General features: G+C 36.2%; 1 protein-coding gene across 44 annotated transcripts in view; it reads left to right on the top strand.

The window, feature by feature from the left end:
* The window catches only part of LOC142340535 (uncharacterized), a 181,715-nt gene that overhangs the window by 159,681 nt on the left and 7,270 nt on the right, over window positions 1-14,764 (top strand). For all 44 annotated transcript variants that reach the window (XM_075391113.1, XM_075391135.1, XM_075391116.1 and 41 more), the window contains 7 exons: window positions 501-746; window positions 1,299-1,494; window positions 4,623-4,926; window positions 5,500-5,720; window positions 8,372-8,563; window positions 11,806-12,030; window positions 12,691-12,902. In XM_075391113.1, coding sequence (XP_075247228.1) covers window positions 501-746; window positions 1,299-1,494; window positions 4,623-4,926; window positions 5,500-5,720; window positions 8,372-8,563; window positions 11,806-12,030; window positions 12,691-12,902 — 1,596 coding nt within the window. The remainder of the gene's footprint in view (window positions 1-500; window positions 747-1,298; window positions 1,495-4,622; window positions 4,927-5,499; window positions 5,721-8,371; window positions 8,564-11,805; window positions 12,031-12,690; window positions 12,903-14,764) is intronic.

Raw genomic sequence — 14,764 nt, forward strand, 5'->3', positions numbered from 1 at the left:
GAGAATCGAAGAGAAAATTGTTTGCTGATTTTTATTCTGTATGGCATTAGATTGAGCCAAAGTCAGCGGCTTTGATTTTGACGAACATTGCCTTTTCATGCCTTTTCTGTAGACTAGGCGATGTTTAAGAAGTCAGATTAGAACGACTTACCGAAGTCACGCTAACACTACTCGTCATAACCTACGCATTTGTATCGTGTCCACAGTAGCGACAATATGCTGTAGAAACTATAAAACGGTAGTAGGCTTCAAAATTTTTTATTATGAATATTAAGTTGAAATTAATGTGTCTAGGAGGATCTGATCCCTCCCCCCCCCCGTTTTGCACCCCCTATTACTGAGCACGTACCATTACATAGCAAATCCTAATGTAAAAACATGGCTCGTGCGTCTGGGGGTGCAGGTAATATGCTCCCACTAAGCCAAGGGGGTGGTACAAGAAAAAGATGGGGCTAGTGTTATCGTTTGATTGAAATATGTTAATCGTTTGAACACTTCAGACATCCAAACTGCCGACAATCTATGTGACTGCGCCATTCTTCATCCCCGCCAGAGCTGGCAAACGAGAAAACGTGGATGCCGAGTACAGTTTCTCGCCCAGTTCATACGAGCAAGAACAAAAACAGCTTCAATTGTCCGGAGCCAACAGCGATCCAGATACGGAGAAGATTCAGCCCGTTGTGACTATGTTTGAGCATACCCAAACAATCAGATTCCTGATTCCGTTGCACCGCCTGGGACAAAAGGTTAGTCAAAATTGAACATAAGACTTGCATGTATTAACTGAAATAATTTCAGCATCTTTTCAGAATCGCCTGATACAAGATCTTTTAGAGCATTTTTTTAATCGATGCTATCATTCATTCAAGTTGAGAAAGAAGTGGAATGAATGATAACGTTGATTCTGAAAATATGCTGAAATTATTTTAGTTATTACAATGCATTGACCTACCTGTTCATGAGATAGTTTGACATAAGCCGATAAAATTTAAAAGCTAAAAAGTCATTCTTTAAATTTGAAAAGGATCTCAGCATTTTTAAAGCTCCGCGCGTATGTGCTCTTCAGTGTGTGTTTTGGATTCTGTGTATTGAAGGCTGGGTATTGGATCCTGTGTAATACCTGTGATCCTGAGTATTGGAGAGTAAAATTCAGACTTTGCCGGTTTTATCTGAATCTCTGTACATTGATTACTTCTGTAATTGACGAGAAACTCATTTCAAATAGCATCTGCGCTGTGAAGTATCATCTAAAATGTTGCTTTTTCACGCGTTTTTATTAATCATTTCCCCATTTGCAGGCTATTGGCAAATGGACCATCAAAATCGCGGCTCCTGGTGACGTTTCGTCTGAGAATCCGCTTGTTGGAACCCTCCTTGTTGATCTGCCCCCTGCCCAGCCTCTGCTGATCGAAAAACCGAAACCCAAACAGGTCGAAGACAAAGAGACAACTGACCTGGAAAACGAATCTGATTCTAGTGATGACGAGTCGCAAGGTAGTAATGCTTGACTACCCACTTACAGGTTCACTCTAAGATAGTTAAATTGGATCTATTCTGTTCTGCCCCCCCCCCTGTGTTTTTACGCCCCCAATTACAAAGTTGTTATACAGCAGCACGTTACTATGTATGTAAAAATAGCACGTGGCCTGGAGGCGTAAAAGATAAAAGCCCACAAAGTTGGGGAGGCCAAAACAGAATAGATCTGTTAAATTATTATCAACAGTTGCTTACAAATGTATATTAGAGTACCGCTTTTTGAGGTATCGAGTTATTAATGGAGTGAAATGAGACCGAAAGATTAATTATCGGTTAGCTGCTGCATATTGATTTAGCACCCATATCTGATTTCAGAGGTCCATGCATAAATAAATTGATGACGTTGGTTAATGGAGCGGGCGCATCTTTGAATACGTCTAATGTAGTGGAGTTTTTGCTCGTTTAGTTTTTAATAGACGCCTCAGTTTCTCAGCGGGCTATTATAGCGCTCCTATTTTTTACAATTCAAAGAATTTGAATTGTATTGGGGCGCTGTCTTTTTTTAAAGATGTGTTCACACGTTTTCATGATTTTTGAAGTCAAATTGGAGTAGTGATTTTGGTCACGCCGAAACAGGAAATGGAGCGAAAATGCGAGTAATTTTGCGGCGTAAAATTTTTTCGCTCCAATTTTAAAGAAGTGAGAAATTGGTGTTTGAAAAAAACGTTCTAGCTAGTGTTTTTCACAAGCGGCAATTTGGCATTGATTTTTCGGTTTTTTTGAATCAATTTTTTTTTCTAAATAGTTTTCCAAATCCATTCATGATACAATCTAGGTCCAGTTTCTTTGAATTTTTAGGCCAGGACTTGTCCTATCATGTTTTTACGATTCAAAAAAATTTAAATTGTGTCGGGGCGCTGTCTTTTTAAGATCTGTTCATACATAATCATATTTTTTGGAAGTCAAAGTGATGATTTTGGTCAGGGCCAGACAGAAAGGGGGCGAAAAAAGCAATTAGTTTTGCAGCGTGAAATTTTTTGCTCTAATTTCAAAGTAGAGTGAGAAAACAGTGGTTGAACAACAATTCGCTTTCACGCTTAGAGGGTTTCTGTTCATATGCGGCAATTTCACTTAGATTTTTTATTGTTTTTCAATTTTCTGATCGGATTTTTTAAGAAATGTTTTTCACAATTCACTCATAGTCCGTTCTAGGTCTAGTGTTTTGTTTAGTCAATGAAAGTTCTTTGATTTGTACGTCATGACTTGTCTTGCTATGTTTTTTTTACTTACTTCGTCGAACTAAGATTTTTCGCTTTACTTTTATTCACAGCTTGTTAACATTTTGCGTGAAATCTTTTTGACTTCTCTAGGCTAATTTCACTCTTCGCTCATTCTGCTCAAAGTGCTTTTCGACACGTTTTGCGCAGCAAAGCAATTCTCAATGCAGAGAGTTAGTATCAAAATTGAAATCAGAATTGGAAACGGGATAAAACCATAAAGCCCAGTTTTAGATGACCTTTAGTCGAAGTTTGTTCTCATAAGTCTCAGTTACGATATCTAATGCTTCTAATGCTTATTGGTATTGATAATTAGGAAACAGGAGTATATTTAACTATAAAATGACATCAAAATAGTTCGCACTTAAAAATTGTTATCCTACTAAAATCACTTTTTTGTCATTATCTTTTTTCTCTTGTTTCAATCCCAGTCGTGGTTATGGGAATCAACTGCGGTTATTTTCCGGCAATCGATTGTTATGATGCCTATGATTGATCATTATTCTGAAGACTAAGGTATTTTTGTCTGGTTTCTGTAATAAAAACCACCCATTGTAGGTGGGGAAAACTCAGTTAAAAAGCCCTTTCTGGACTGTCAAAGAGATGCAGCATCATTTAAATTAAATGAATTTTATTACAACCCAATTACACAGCTGACAGAACAAAATAGTTTATCAAAATGACATTTTTGAACCAATTGCTTGCAAGTTTTGTAATGTCTGACATTTATTTGTATCACAATGATTTTGTTTTAATGTGCCGTAATTCTCATTTGCTTTAACACAATTTTGGATTAAAAACAACAGAAAACTCTGAATTTTAGATGGGAAGTAAGAAGCCTGCTTGACTATTAAAGAGCTGCGCGTTTAGCCGTGCCTTAGTGGTCCGTGGGACGATATGACACTATCAAAACCGAACAAATTATCACGACCGAATTTCTATTTTAAAATGAGGGTATATTTCTATGGGTTTTTTCCCTTGGGGGATTGTTTCTGATCTAAAATTTGTTGTTTTTTTCCGTTGGGGTTTGTTTTCTAGACCAGCTTTAAACATTCGCTGGCCCTTTTTGTCCCACGGCAAGCGCCGTTTTTAAACTCCTTGTTTTCTTTGTATGACCTCCAAGAACTTCCAGACGTCAGGCTTAATCCTCAGAGGAAACCTTATACCGCTTTGTTGGTTTTTGGCAGGTGCGCAATCGTGCTATGTTATACATTCAACTTTGCAAGAGGGAAGGAAGATCAGTAAAATTGTTACATAGGTTTTTTCCGTGGGGGTTTATATCATTGGTTTATTTAACTGGGGGTTGTTTTCCTACACCCATTATCATTCCAAAGTCCTCCAAACCAAAAAAAATTCTTCGAACGTCGCGTTTTTAACCTTGCATTTCCATGTGCTGTTTCATCGGATATTTTTGCCTTAGTTTTGTAAGAGAATTGTCCTCAAAACTCGGAAACATTATCGTGTAAACCAATGGCAGGTCAAATTTAGAACTTTGCCAAACGAAATTAAACTGGCTTCTATATTTATATGTAAATTGGAACCCCGGTTTCATGAAGTCATATACTAAGGTGCTAATAATTGTAAATATATGGATCCAGCGCATATTTCCCTATACTCAAAATTAGGCCATTTACCACAATAAAACCAGATAAAAATCACATAAAAATAAGATAGAAATCACGCTTTAACATTTATTGTTCGTTTTTTTTTACTATATTCACCGTTGCTGTTTCAATATTGTGTTTTTATTATGGTAAATGGCGTAATTTCGAGTAAAATTAAATATGCGCTGGTTCTATTTATTTACAACTACTGGTGCTCAATCGCCGGATGTTATTGACTTTTGATGACACCTCGTGTTCTTCTTAGGAACCAGTGACAAACGCAAGCGATCTTCCATGTCCATGCCTGATAACGAATTCGTCAATGAGGACCCAATCTTGGATGAAGATGTCATGGATACCCAACTTGGAGCTGCATCCAACAACCCCACCAATGACGACAGCGACTCGGATCTCGACACAGCCGTGGACCCTGCAACCAAAGATGACGTGGATCTGACCCTGTGGAAACAAGAGAGGGTTTCGACCATTCAGGACTATCTGGCGACTCGAGAGCGAGAGGGCAACAGCCGCATCGTAAGAGTCAGTGGAAAAATTGTAGATGAGAAACGGTAAACATCCAACACATTTTTAATAACCAATCCTTCTACCCTCTTTCACAACTACAATAGGCGTACAGAATAGGACCCAGGACAAATCGTAACTATAAAGTGTGCCAGTGTTTTTCGTGAATTGTGATCGAGTCCGAGTACTAAACTGGCTTTCGGGTGCTTTGTGCAAGTTTTCACACTAAAAATTAGTTTGGATTGTGTCGCGAGTTTTGAGTTGTCCCGCTTTTGTAACAATAGTTTGCTCTAATGTGCATTCATTTTGGACTGAAAAAGTTTACGAACTAAAACTGTGTCCGTGTTCCGTGTTTAGTGTTTTATCGTGATATTTTTAAGGGATCATTTTTCTTCTAGGTGATTTTATTTTTGAGGACAATAATTTTTTTGCCTCAATTTTATAATAACCAAGGCATAATTTTCAACTGCAAAAGCTCTTTGTCGGATGTATAGCAAGTTTTATTCTCTCAGATGCAGAATTTTATTTTTTTAGAGAAATTATTTAATGTTTTTACAAATAGTTAAGCATTCGCGAATTCAGGGCCTGTGTTAATTTTGTGTGCTATATTTTGAATACAGGTACAATGCGAAGATCGTACAAGCCGAAGTGACCTGGGGTGATTGGCACGCAGTTTTGGGAGCAAGAGTTGAAGCAAAATTCGAATGTGGAGAACCCGCCGGATCTACTACTTCCTCTGGAAACTCTGGCTCATCAGGAGACGCTGCATCTTCAAGTGGAACTGGCACAACGACTGAGAACTACCACACCAGAAATGTTGTCCTTCTTGACAACGGAGCTAGTTAGTATACCAGTTTATTAATTGCTTTCGAAACCCCAAACAGAAATTTTATCTAGGCTACAGCCCCTGAAGTAAATTGCCCCGCCTCCCGTTCGAGAGCAATTTATCCAACGTTAGTGGGTTTATGTCTCAAATTGGTGTACCCGCAATTCACAATTTCTTACAATTAGCATGAGAGGAAAAGTTGTAGTGTTTCTTTTTAATGCCTTGCTTCGTGTTAAAATTTTGGTGACATTTTTCATTCGTTCAAAAATTCCGATATTTCGCTAGCTATGTTTGGGCCTGGCTACTGAGTCGTTTTGCATTCTGCAGTTACTGTTTTTAATTATCATTTTAAATGATTAAAGTTTCTATTAGTAGCCGCGATACCGACAGCTTAGTGTAGGAATGGAGATATGGCGATCTTTTCTTCGAGATTTCGGAAGAATGAATGAAGTTTGAAATCTCTATTTACAGAGAGTAATTTGTCCATAAACTAACCGTATGTGGGATTTTTTTTCTTTTCGGTAAGTGTCAAAAGGCGGATGGTTCGTAAAAGGTTGGTCTGTGTGAAATTTATTTTGAACGTTGGAATTGATTGCCACAGCCATTAAGTCATTTCTGTTTCACAGAATTTAATCTTTTTAAGCTTATTTTGTAAATTTCGGGTTGTTTAAATACGGCTAGCTTTTCGGGTAGTATGTGAAAGTCTAAATAGAATTTACCTCCCCATTCCCTAGTACTCGGCCTCTGCTGTTTTAAATCGGTCAAGTGTAACAGAAACAACATTTGAAAGCCAATGCTGCACGTGCGATTAAGTGTTTAGGTCAATCTGCTTCACGAAAGTCAAAAGAGGAGAAAGGCAAGAATGTTTTCGTGCATTCGTCTATGTGAGCGATATTGAGAAAAACTTGCTTTGAAAAAAAGTTGATAAGTGGGGGCAATTTTTTTCACGGGCGGGATTTTCAGAACAGTTCTTTAATTTTAGCTATTCTTAAGCTTCGTGGTGCTGGTTTTTATTGTTTGACTTATCATTTTTGATTTATCTGTTGAAGAAAACTGATTGAATTCGGTCAAAATTGGGTCTTTTCGTCTTATATATTCGATTTTTGTTCAGTCTCTCTTTGCGTTGTTCATTATAGTTTTGTCAGAACAATTGGGCGTCTATACATAATCGATTTCCTACAAAACGTATTCATTCCCTGCGTGATAGGCTTGCTTTCTAAAAAAATATAGGAGTTTGATAGATTTTGCTTTTTGTCCTGTGGCTTCATGGTGCTGTCCTTGAAAGAACCAGATAACTTCGTCAGAACTTATTGTCAAAAAATGTTTGAACGTCATCACTTTTCGATTAGAGTCGATTCCGGAGTCTTCTTGCTGTAAGATTTTTTCGCCTTCAAGATTTTTTTACATGTGCTCACTTCAGATCTCCTTTTCATTATATTCTTTTATGCAATTTCAATTGAGCGTAGTGCCTGACGTCCCTTTTCACTCTTATGGGAGTGAGATTTTGTACGACTCGAAGAGGAATATTGGCGGGGAGCGTCTTTTTTGATCGTTAATTTTGTTAGTGTTAAATTTTTTAATCTCGTGAGGTATTTTCAAACCAGTTTTTGTTTAAACTCTGAAAAATTAAAGTTGTTTGTTTCATTTATTCAAGCTGGTAATAGTGCTTTGGAAGCATTTTTGACCATCTGAAACAAAAAAGCAATACAAATTTCTATTTTCTTTCGTTTTTTGTTTCCATTCTTTGCATTTTTATTTTGTTTAATATGTTTCTGCCATAGGTGATTTGGTGAATGTTTGAACAGCATAATTTATTAAAGTTTTCTCCCAAAAAGATGGCTGGTAATTAATATTTAACCTTTTATGGATAGTTTTGTTTGAAAATTTTGTTGAGCACATTGTTTTGACTTTTTCCTTCATTTTTTTTCTATTTCCTCGGCTGTGTGCGAACTTTTTTGTTGGTTTTTCTGTCAATTGGTTGGCGTTCAATGAATACTAACTAATCTTTTGCAAGGAGATTTGCTAATAGTTGTTTTGGGGACACAACTTGTACAGAAGTTTCCGTCAGATGTTTTATCAGATTTTGTTGTCAGATACCTTTCCATTGTTAATTTCCCGGTCATTGTTTGAAAATGATTAGTATAATTAAGTAGTAGCGCTATTGTCAGTTTGGGTCGTCAAATTGTTACTTCGAGTAATCTCTTCAAGCTGTTTGTTTATGCGTGTGAATAAATTTTTGGTCACACCAATTTAAATTATTGGTCCTCACTTTCAAATATAGATTTGTTTGCTTTAAATGGAACGTTTATGATTGTGGGTACTGATAGAAACAACACATAAGTTGTAAAAAATCTTCTGCATCAAAATGTAATATCTCCGCTATAACCAAAAAAATTGAAATTTTTTTTCTTCGCACTGATTTTTTCTTTGGAGTTTTGAGACTGCAGGTCTACGAAGCAAAGTTATCCCAGCTATTATCGGCAATTTACCACCTGTGTTTGTTTTTGGTTTTTCTTGGTTTCTTGTGTATATCCATAAACTTTCCAGTTTTGTGTATTTTTTACTTCTCTGAGATTATTTAATACTTTTCGCATTTTTTGTTTAATACTTTTTTGCAACAGATTTTCAACCTGAACGAGTAATGTGTGAAAGCACTTGTGTTGTAGACAGTGACGTGCACGCTGGTGATGGAATCTACTCTGCTTACTTCGTCTACTCCGGACAGAAGAGATGCAGTGCTAGGATTGTAGTAACAAGCAGTGACATTGACAATGGAAAACAGGATTCCGCAACTACAATCACAACCACCACACACTTGCGAGACCTGGGAAGAGTTACAACTGTTGACATGGCACCTGGTACTTAGACTTTTTTTGAACCTCAGCCACCATCCCCTCCACGCGTATAATGTGAACGGACCTTATCCGTTGCCCACCTTGCTAGCACGCCGTTATGCGCGGTATACAACGAGTGCCTTTGCATAGAAAAACATTTGTTACTATAGCTCATGAGCTTGGGGTTATAATATGTTCTCTCAAAACTGCAGGCCACAAACGGAAAGAATTTTCTGAATATTATCTTCTGTAATGGATATTTTTCACCTTGATAATGGTTGGTGTTAATTAATAGCCGCGTCCTCAATTCCAGGCGGCTATTATAGCGCTCCTAATTTTTTTTACTTCGTCGATTTTTTTTGCTTTACCCATTTTGCCGCTTTTTCGACATTTTGCGTGAAGTATTTTTGACTTCTCTAGGCGCTGTGTTTTTTTTAAGATGTGTTCACACATTTTTCAATGACTTTGATCTTTCAAAACGGGATAAACAGGTAAAGCCCAGCGGGCATTAAGTTTCACTAGAGGCCCAAAAAGGATGTTAGTAGTCCTTCGAGTGCTAAGAGTGGTGCAGCTGCTGGGATGGCCTCAATTTAAGGTTTTTGTGATTTTTTTTAGTTTTTTTGTTTGATTACTATTAGGTTGCAGTTTTTAAAAATTGATGAAGGCCTTTTGCGAGGCAAAATTACTCGTTATGACCATTTTATGAGCTATATGTTTTGGTACTGCAAACACAAACATGCAACATGATACTAATTTTTGCAATTTTTTTGTAAGTTTTTTGAAAATTTTTGTCATTTTTAATAGCCGCCCTCATCTTCTCAGCCGGCTATTATAGCGCTCCTATTTTTTTTACTTCGTCGAAATTTTTTCTCGCTTTACCCATTTTGCCGCTTTTTCGACATTTTGCATGAAATATTTTTGACTTCTCTAGGCTAGTTTCACTCTTCTGTCATTCTGCTCAAAGTCCTTTCAAACAGCAGCTGCTCAGCAAAGCAATTCAAATTGAAGAGAGTCAGTATAAAAAATCAAAGTCAGAAATAGAAACGCGATAAACCCCTAATGCCAATTTTTAGATGCCCGGTACTTGAACTTTGCTCTCATAAGTTTTAGTTACTATCTATAATGCTTATTGGTATTGATACTAGACCCTGTAGCCTGTCACTGAGAGACAGTAATTTGTTCAATTACAAAATAAAATCAAAATAAATGGCACCTAAAAATAATTTTATACAAAAATCAATTTTTGTTGATATTTTTTTCAATCCCAATAGAGTTATGGGAATCAACGTCGGCTATTTTCCGGCAATCTGCCGGGTATGTTTTGAGTTTTTCCAGCTTCAAGGGTCAGGGAATCTCCTTTAAGGTTTGATAAAAGGACACTGTTTAGTTTCTAGTGGCAATGGGTTGTTTTTCAGCATCGTAATGTCTCGAATTTTAGCTTTTCTTTTTTATAAAATCTGTAATTTTTTTAAGGTTTAAAATTTTTGTCAATTTTGATATTTGTCCATTCTCAAGTGCCAGAAAACCTATTCCACGGTCTGAAAAAATTACTGCATTGTCGTTAGTTTCAATGGATTTGTTTGCAACAATTTAACGTTTCGAATTTTCAAAATTTTCTGATAAAATTTGCAATTTTTTTGAAGTTTTTTCAAAACATTTGATTTTTGTTCAGTTTTTCTTGCCTAATTAGCCAGACAACTTAATTCAGGGTCTGATAGTATTCTTTTAAACAGTTGCTACGGGGCAATTGAATGGTTTTCAATAATTTAAAAGAACAAATTTTTGTTTTTTGAAATTTGAAATTTTATAAAAATTATTGCCTATCGACCTTTGAACCAATTAATTTTTTAAGGCTTGAAATTGGGTTACTCGAGAGACACAGAAATGATTCTTAAGATAAGAATATCACAATTTTCAGCAACATTTCATTAAAATCTGCAATTTTTTTAAAAAAAATATTTTGGGTCATTTTCGAGTTAATCGATCTTCAAGGGCCGATGAATTTTTTCAGGCCTTGCAGATATAATGCTGCAGCAATTTCAGAAACAAAAATTAGTTTTAGCATATTTTTGAAATAGGTATGTTTAAGGGGATCAAATTGTGCCTCAGGGGTAAAAGCTTCAAAGCTTTAGCAGTTATTATATTTTTGTTTAGTTTGATTGTTTGTTTCTCAATTTTTTAGATGACTTTGTGTTTTGGCTGCCATTGTTCAATTGATTTGCTGGTCAAGTAGAGTACTTCTAAGTTATTCTTTCAATTCTTCGAATTGTATTTCAGGACTGGTCCTGCTATGTTTTTTTACTTCGTCTAACAGATTTTTGTTTCGTTTTACCCTGACTTCTTGGAATTGTCTTTTTCAATGAATTACCTCAGTAAAGAAAGACTTCTGATCTCACTTATGGAACTTTAAATTTTTGAACATTTACTTGTTAAAGGTCACTAGTGTGCACCTAAGTAGTGCCAAACATATATGCCCTTATTCTTGATTATTAGAGTCTTGAGTTTTTGATTTTGAATATTAATTTTGGGTTCTTTTCCGCTTGTGCCCGCAGTACATTATGCGCCCCCAGTTACAGAGCACGTGCCATTACATAGTAGGTCATTATGCAAAAAATATTGCACGTGCATCTGAGGGGTGCGAATAATATGCGCCCACTAAGCTGAGGGGCACAAACGGAAAAGGTCCTAATTTGAAGCTTATGTGTCTCATAAAAATGACAGTCAAAAGCTAACCCAAAAAGTGTAGTGGTCTATTAAAGGACTGGTGGTCGATCTGTCTACTGTCTAACTAATCTCTTTAGTTGTTTCAATTCATGGAAGGCCCCAAGCGTCTATCGCGGCTATTTTCCGGCAATCTGCCGGCTATGTTTATAATGGCTAGTCCCGCCTCCTATTAGTTTGTTCACATGACTATCAAAATAAAAGGTTTATCCATCCGGCTATCTGCAACATTTATGAAATTTCACTTTCCAGAAATTACAATTTTGTGGATAAAGCAAGTTTTATCTGAATTATATTAAATATTGGAATTTCAGCATCATGTGTCCGTGCTGTCAAAAACTGACGCCAAACATATCTTAACTTTTTTTGCAAAATTTTAGAAGCTTCAGTATACTAATTGGGCATTTGGTAGGTTAGTGAAAACTGTTTCAGACTATTCTCAGGCGAATCTAAAGTATTTGTTAAAACAATACGTGTTTGTACACCAGGCTTGTCCAAAATTTTAAACAAAAAGGAATCATTTTTGAACGATTTCAATTTTGTAGGTGTAATCTTCACTCGACCTGCTAAACAAACCGTACCCTCATTCAGACGAGAACTGGTACTGGAATCGTTCGAAAGTACCAATAAAAAGACCAGCAGTGATGTGATCCCTCCTGCAAGAGTGATTGACCTGGCTGTCGTTGAGACATCCCTGAAAGAGCAGAGAGTCCAGATAACCTTCACCAGACCCAAGGATGACCTGGATCAAGATAGACTCGCCAAGAACCGTGAGAGGAATCCCAACTATCATTTCCACCCCCACCCCTGCCTCCCACCCTTGTATTTCGATGTCCCCCCAATTTACAAAATGTGCGTCAGTCATTGCATAGCAGTAATGTGTATTCATGTAGCACTTGTGCTTGTGGGTTTCAAATGATAAACACCTGCTACGCCCAATAAGTTGGGGGGGGGGGGGTAAGGGGTGAAAGAAGAATATTCGACGTCTGAACAATAGTTACCACCTGGCCTCTATTGATAGAAATTTTCATAAATATTTTTGCGTATATTCATCAGTGTGATGAATTGCGGGTTTAAATTTGAAACTTTTTAATTGCTCTCGAACGAAGTTTGAAGCAATTATTGTAAACGTTTCGGTCTTTTATATGCAATATTTATGCTTGACCGTTTTTGACTTTTATAATAATAATAATAATAATACTTTTTTCGTGATCTAAATTTCTCTCATTCACAAGTTTCAGCGGCTGAACTCATGTGGTGGCTGTTAACTACTAAAGTTCCAATGAAAAGTGCGCCGAAATTGGTGTCATTTTTTTATTTCAAATTTTATTAGTGGTTATAGTGGTATATAATAATGTAATGGATTCTAGCTCCCAGTAGTCGTTCGAGAGCAATTCTTCCAATGTTAGTCGAATATGCTTATATTATAGCGAACCACGTATTGTACGATATCCGAATCAGCTCCAACCTGTCGGCTATTTACTCCTCATTCAACTCCTGTTTCCAACTGAAGACTGAACACCTGTTGTTGGAGAGAGAAGACATGGACCTCGACGGCAGCTTCGAATCTCCCAAACAGTTCTCACTCCTCACTGTCCACTTCACTGTCCCAGAAGAGGTCTGGCTCCAGAGCCCATCCAAGGTCAGACATAGCTTATTATATAGCCTGTCCCGTAAAGTTGAAATAAGCGAACGTTTCAAAAATTAGTGAACAGAATTCAAAGTTCAAATTTAAAACATGTACAAAAACAGATGAATTGGACTTAAAAGCGAAATGCATAGACATCCACATAACCAAATTGATGCTCAATTGCATGTTTTTGTTCTTTTTTGGACGTTCTGTCATTTCAACTTGATGAGACAGGCTGTAGCTGAGAATTTAAAAAGTTTTTAAGTTTTCCTGAGTTTTGATAATTGAATTTCACTTGAGGACACCACCGTTAACTATTTCAATATCAATAAATGACTCCTATTTAATAAAGCTAACGCTGCTAACAGTTCTCAAGTGCATTGACAATAAAATTTTTTCTATGCACTTCAGAATTTTAAAATCAACCCCCCCCCCCCCCCCCGTTCAAGACTGTATTGCGGTATCTTAACATCTGTTTATTTTTAAAATCAGATTCTACAGCACTTGCTTTTTTTGCAGAAAAGATGTAAATTAAAGAACAACCGTTAGATTAAATTCTTACATGCTAAAATTGTCAAGTTACAAAGCACCATGCGTTATTAATTGCTCTTGAACGTAGTTCATAGCAATTATTGTAAACGTGTGTGTCTTTTTACGACTCGAAGAGGAGTATTGGTTTTCTCTCGGTTTTTTTTTACAGGAAGTAGATTTGTTCACGCGGCATTTTGACCTAAAAGCGAAAGTGAGAAAAGCTGTCTTGGTGAACAGATTTTGGCTAAGCGAGAGAAGTTTTTTGATCATGCGCTGCGTTTAGTGAATGACTTTTTGACTTTGAAAAGTAGTTTTTGAATTGCACATATAGATGACCGTTTTTAGCCGTTTTTCGTCTAAGTGGCCCAATTTTTTCCTTTTAATTTGGTTTCTTGTAGAAATAAATTTTACTCGATACTATATTGAAATGCCAACCTCGGAAATTGATACCACAGTGTTTTTCAGAGCCTGAAAATGCATTTCAAGTTGAAAATTGACACATATTTATTGATTTTTTAGTTAATTTTTGGCTTTTTTTAATATCCATTTCTTCTTTTTTGGATCTTTTAACCGTCTTTTTGTCAAAAATCAATTAATATGGCAACTTCTCTTTGATAATTCCTATACTCAACGTCTCTATCTACCTCGATGTAATTTTGTTCCATAAAATTGTACATATGCTAATCCGATTTTGGTAGTTTTTTTCCCGATCTTCGTCAGTTTTTCGTTTGTATTATGGTTGTAATTGCTAGAAATATTTTATTGTGCAACATGAGGGACTTTACTTTCGTTTCAATGAAAATTCAATCATTTTTTGGCGTTAAGTTTTGAAAAAACAGTTAAAACTTTTTCATAAAGGCAGTCTTAACTTAAAAGTTCTTTGACCATTTTTTTGCAAAATGTTTCAATGTTTCGTTTTTATGAATTCTGGTTTTTCTTATTTTTTGTTGTCTTCAGGAGGATAGATATTTGTATCGGATGACTAGTTTTCTTTTCTATGTCTTGATTGCTGAACAATTAAATGTATTCGTTTTTCTTGAATTTTTTAAATTGATTTTCAATTTTCAAAAATCAAGAATGTCTTTTTGTTACGGTGTTCCTTACATTGTGCCCATATTTACATTCTAGTTAGAATCATTCTAGTTTTGTCCTGGCACCTACATTTGTTTTCGGTATATTGATTTTTTCAGTTGTAAAAAATCAATGATTTCAGCTTTTTCTTAGATTTTCGTCATTTCTTTGGTTTGCAATTGATTTCATTCAACATAAGGCAGTATTGAGAGTTTGATAGCAAGCTTTTTCCAAAATTTCAACTTATGTCTAATTACTACAGCTTTCTTCCG

This window comes from Convolutriloba macropyga, chromosome 6 (genome assembly GCF_964194025.1).
Source record: "Convolutriloba macropyga chromosome 6, txConMacr16.3, whole genome shotgun sequence".
Lineage (NCBI taxonomy): Eukaryota > Metazoa > Xenacoelomorpha > Acoela > Convolutidae > Convolutriloba > Convolutriloba macropyga.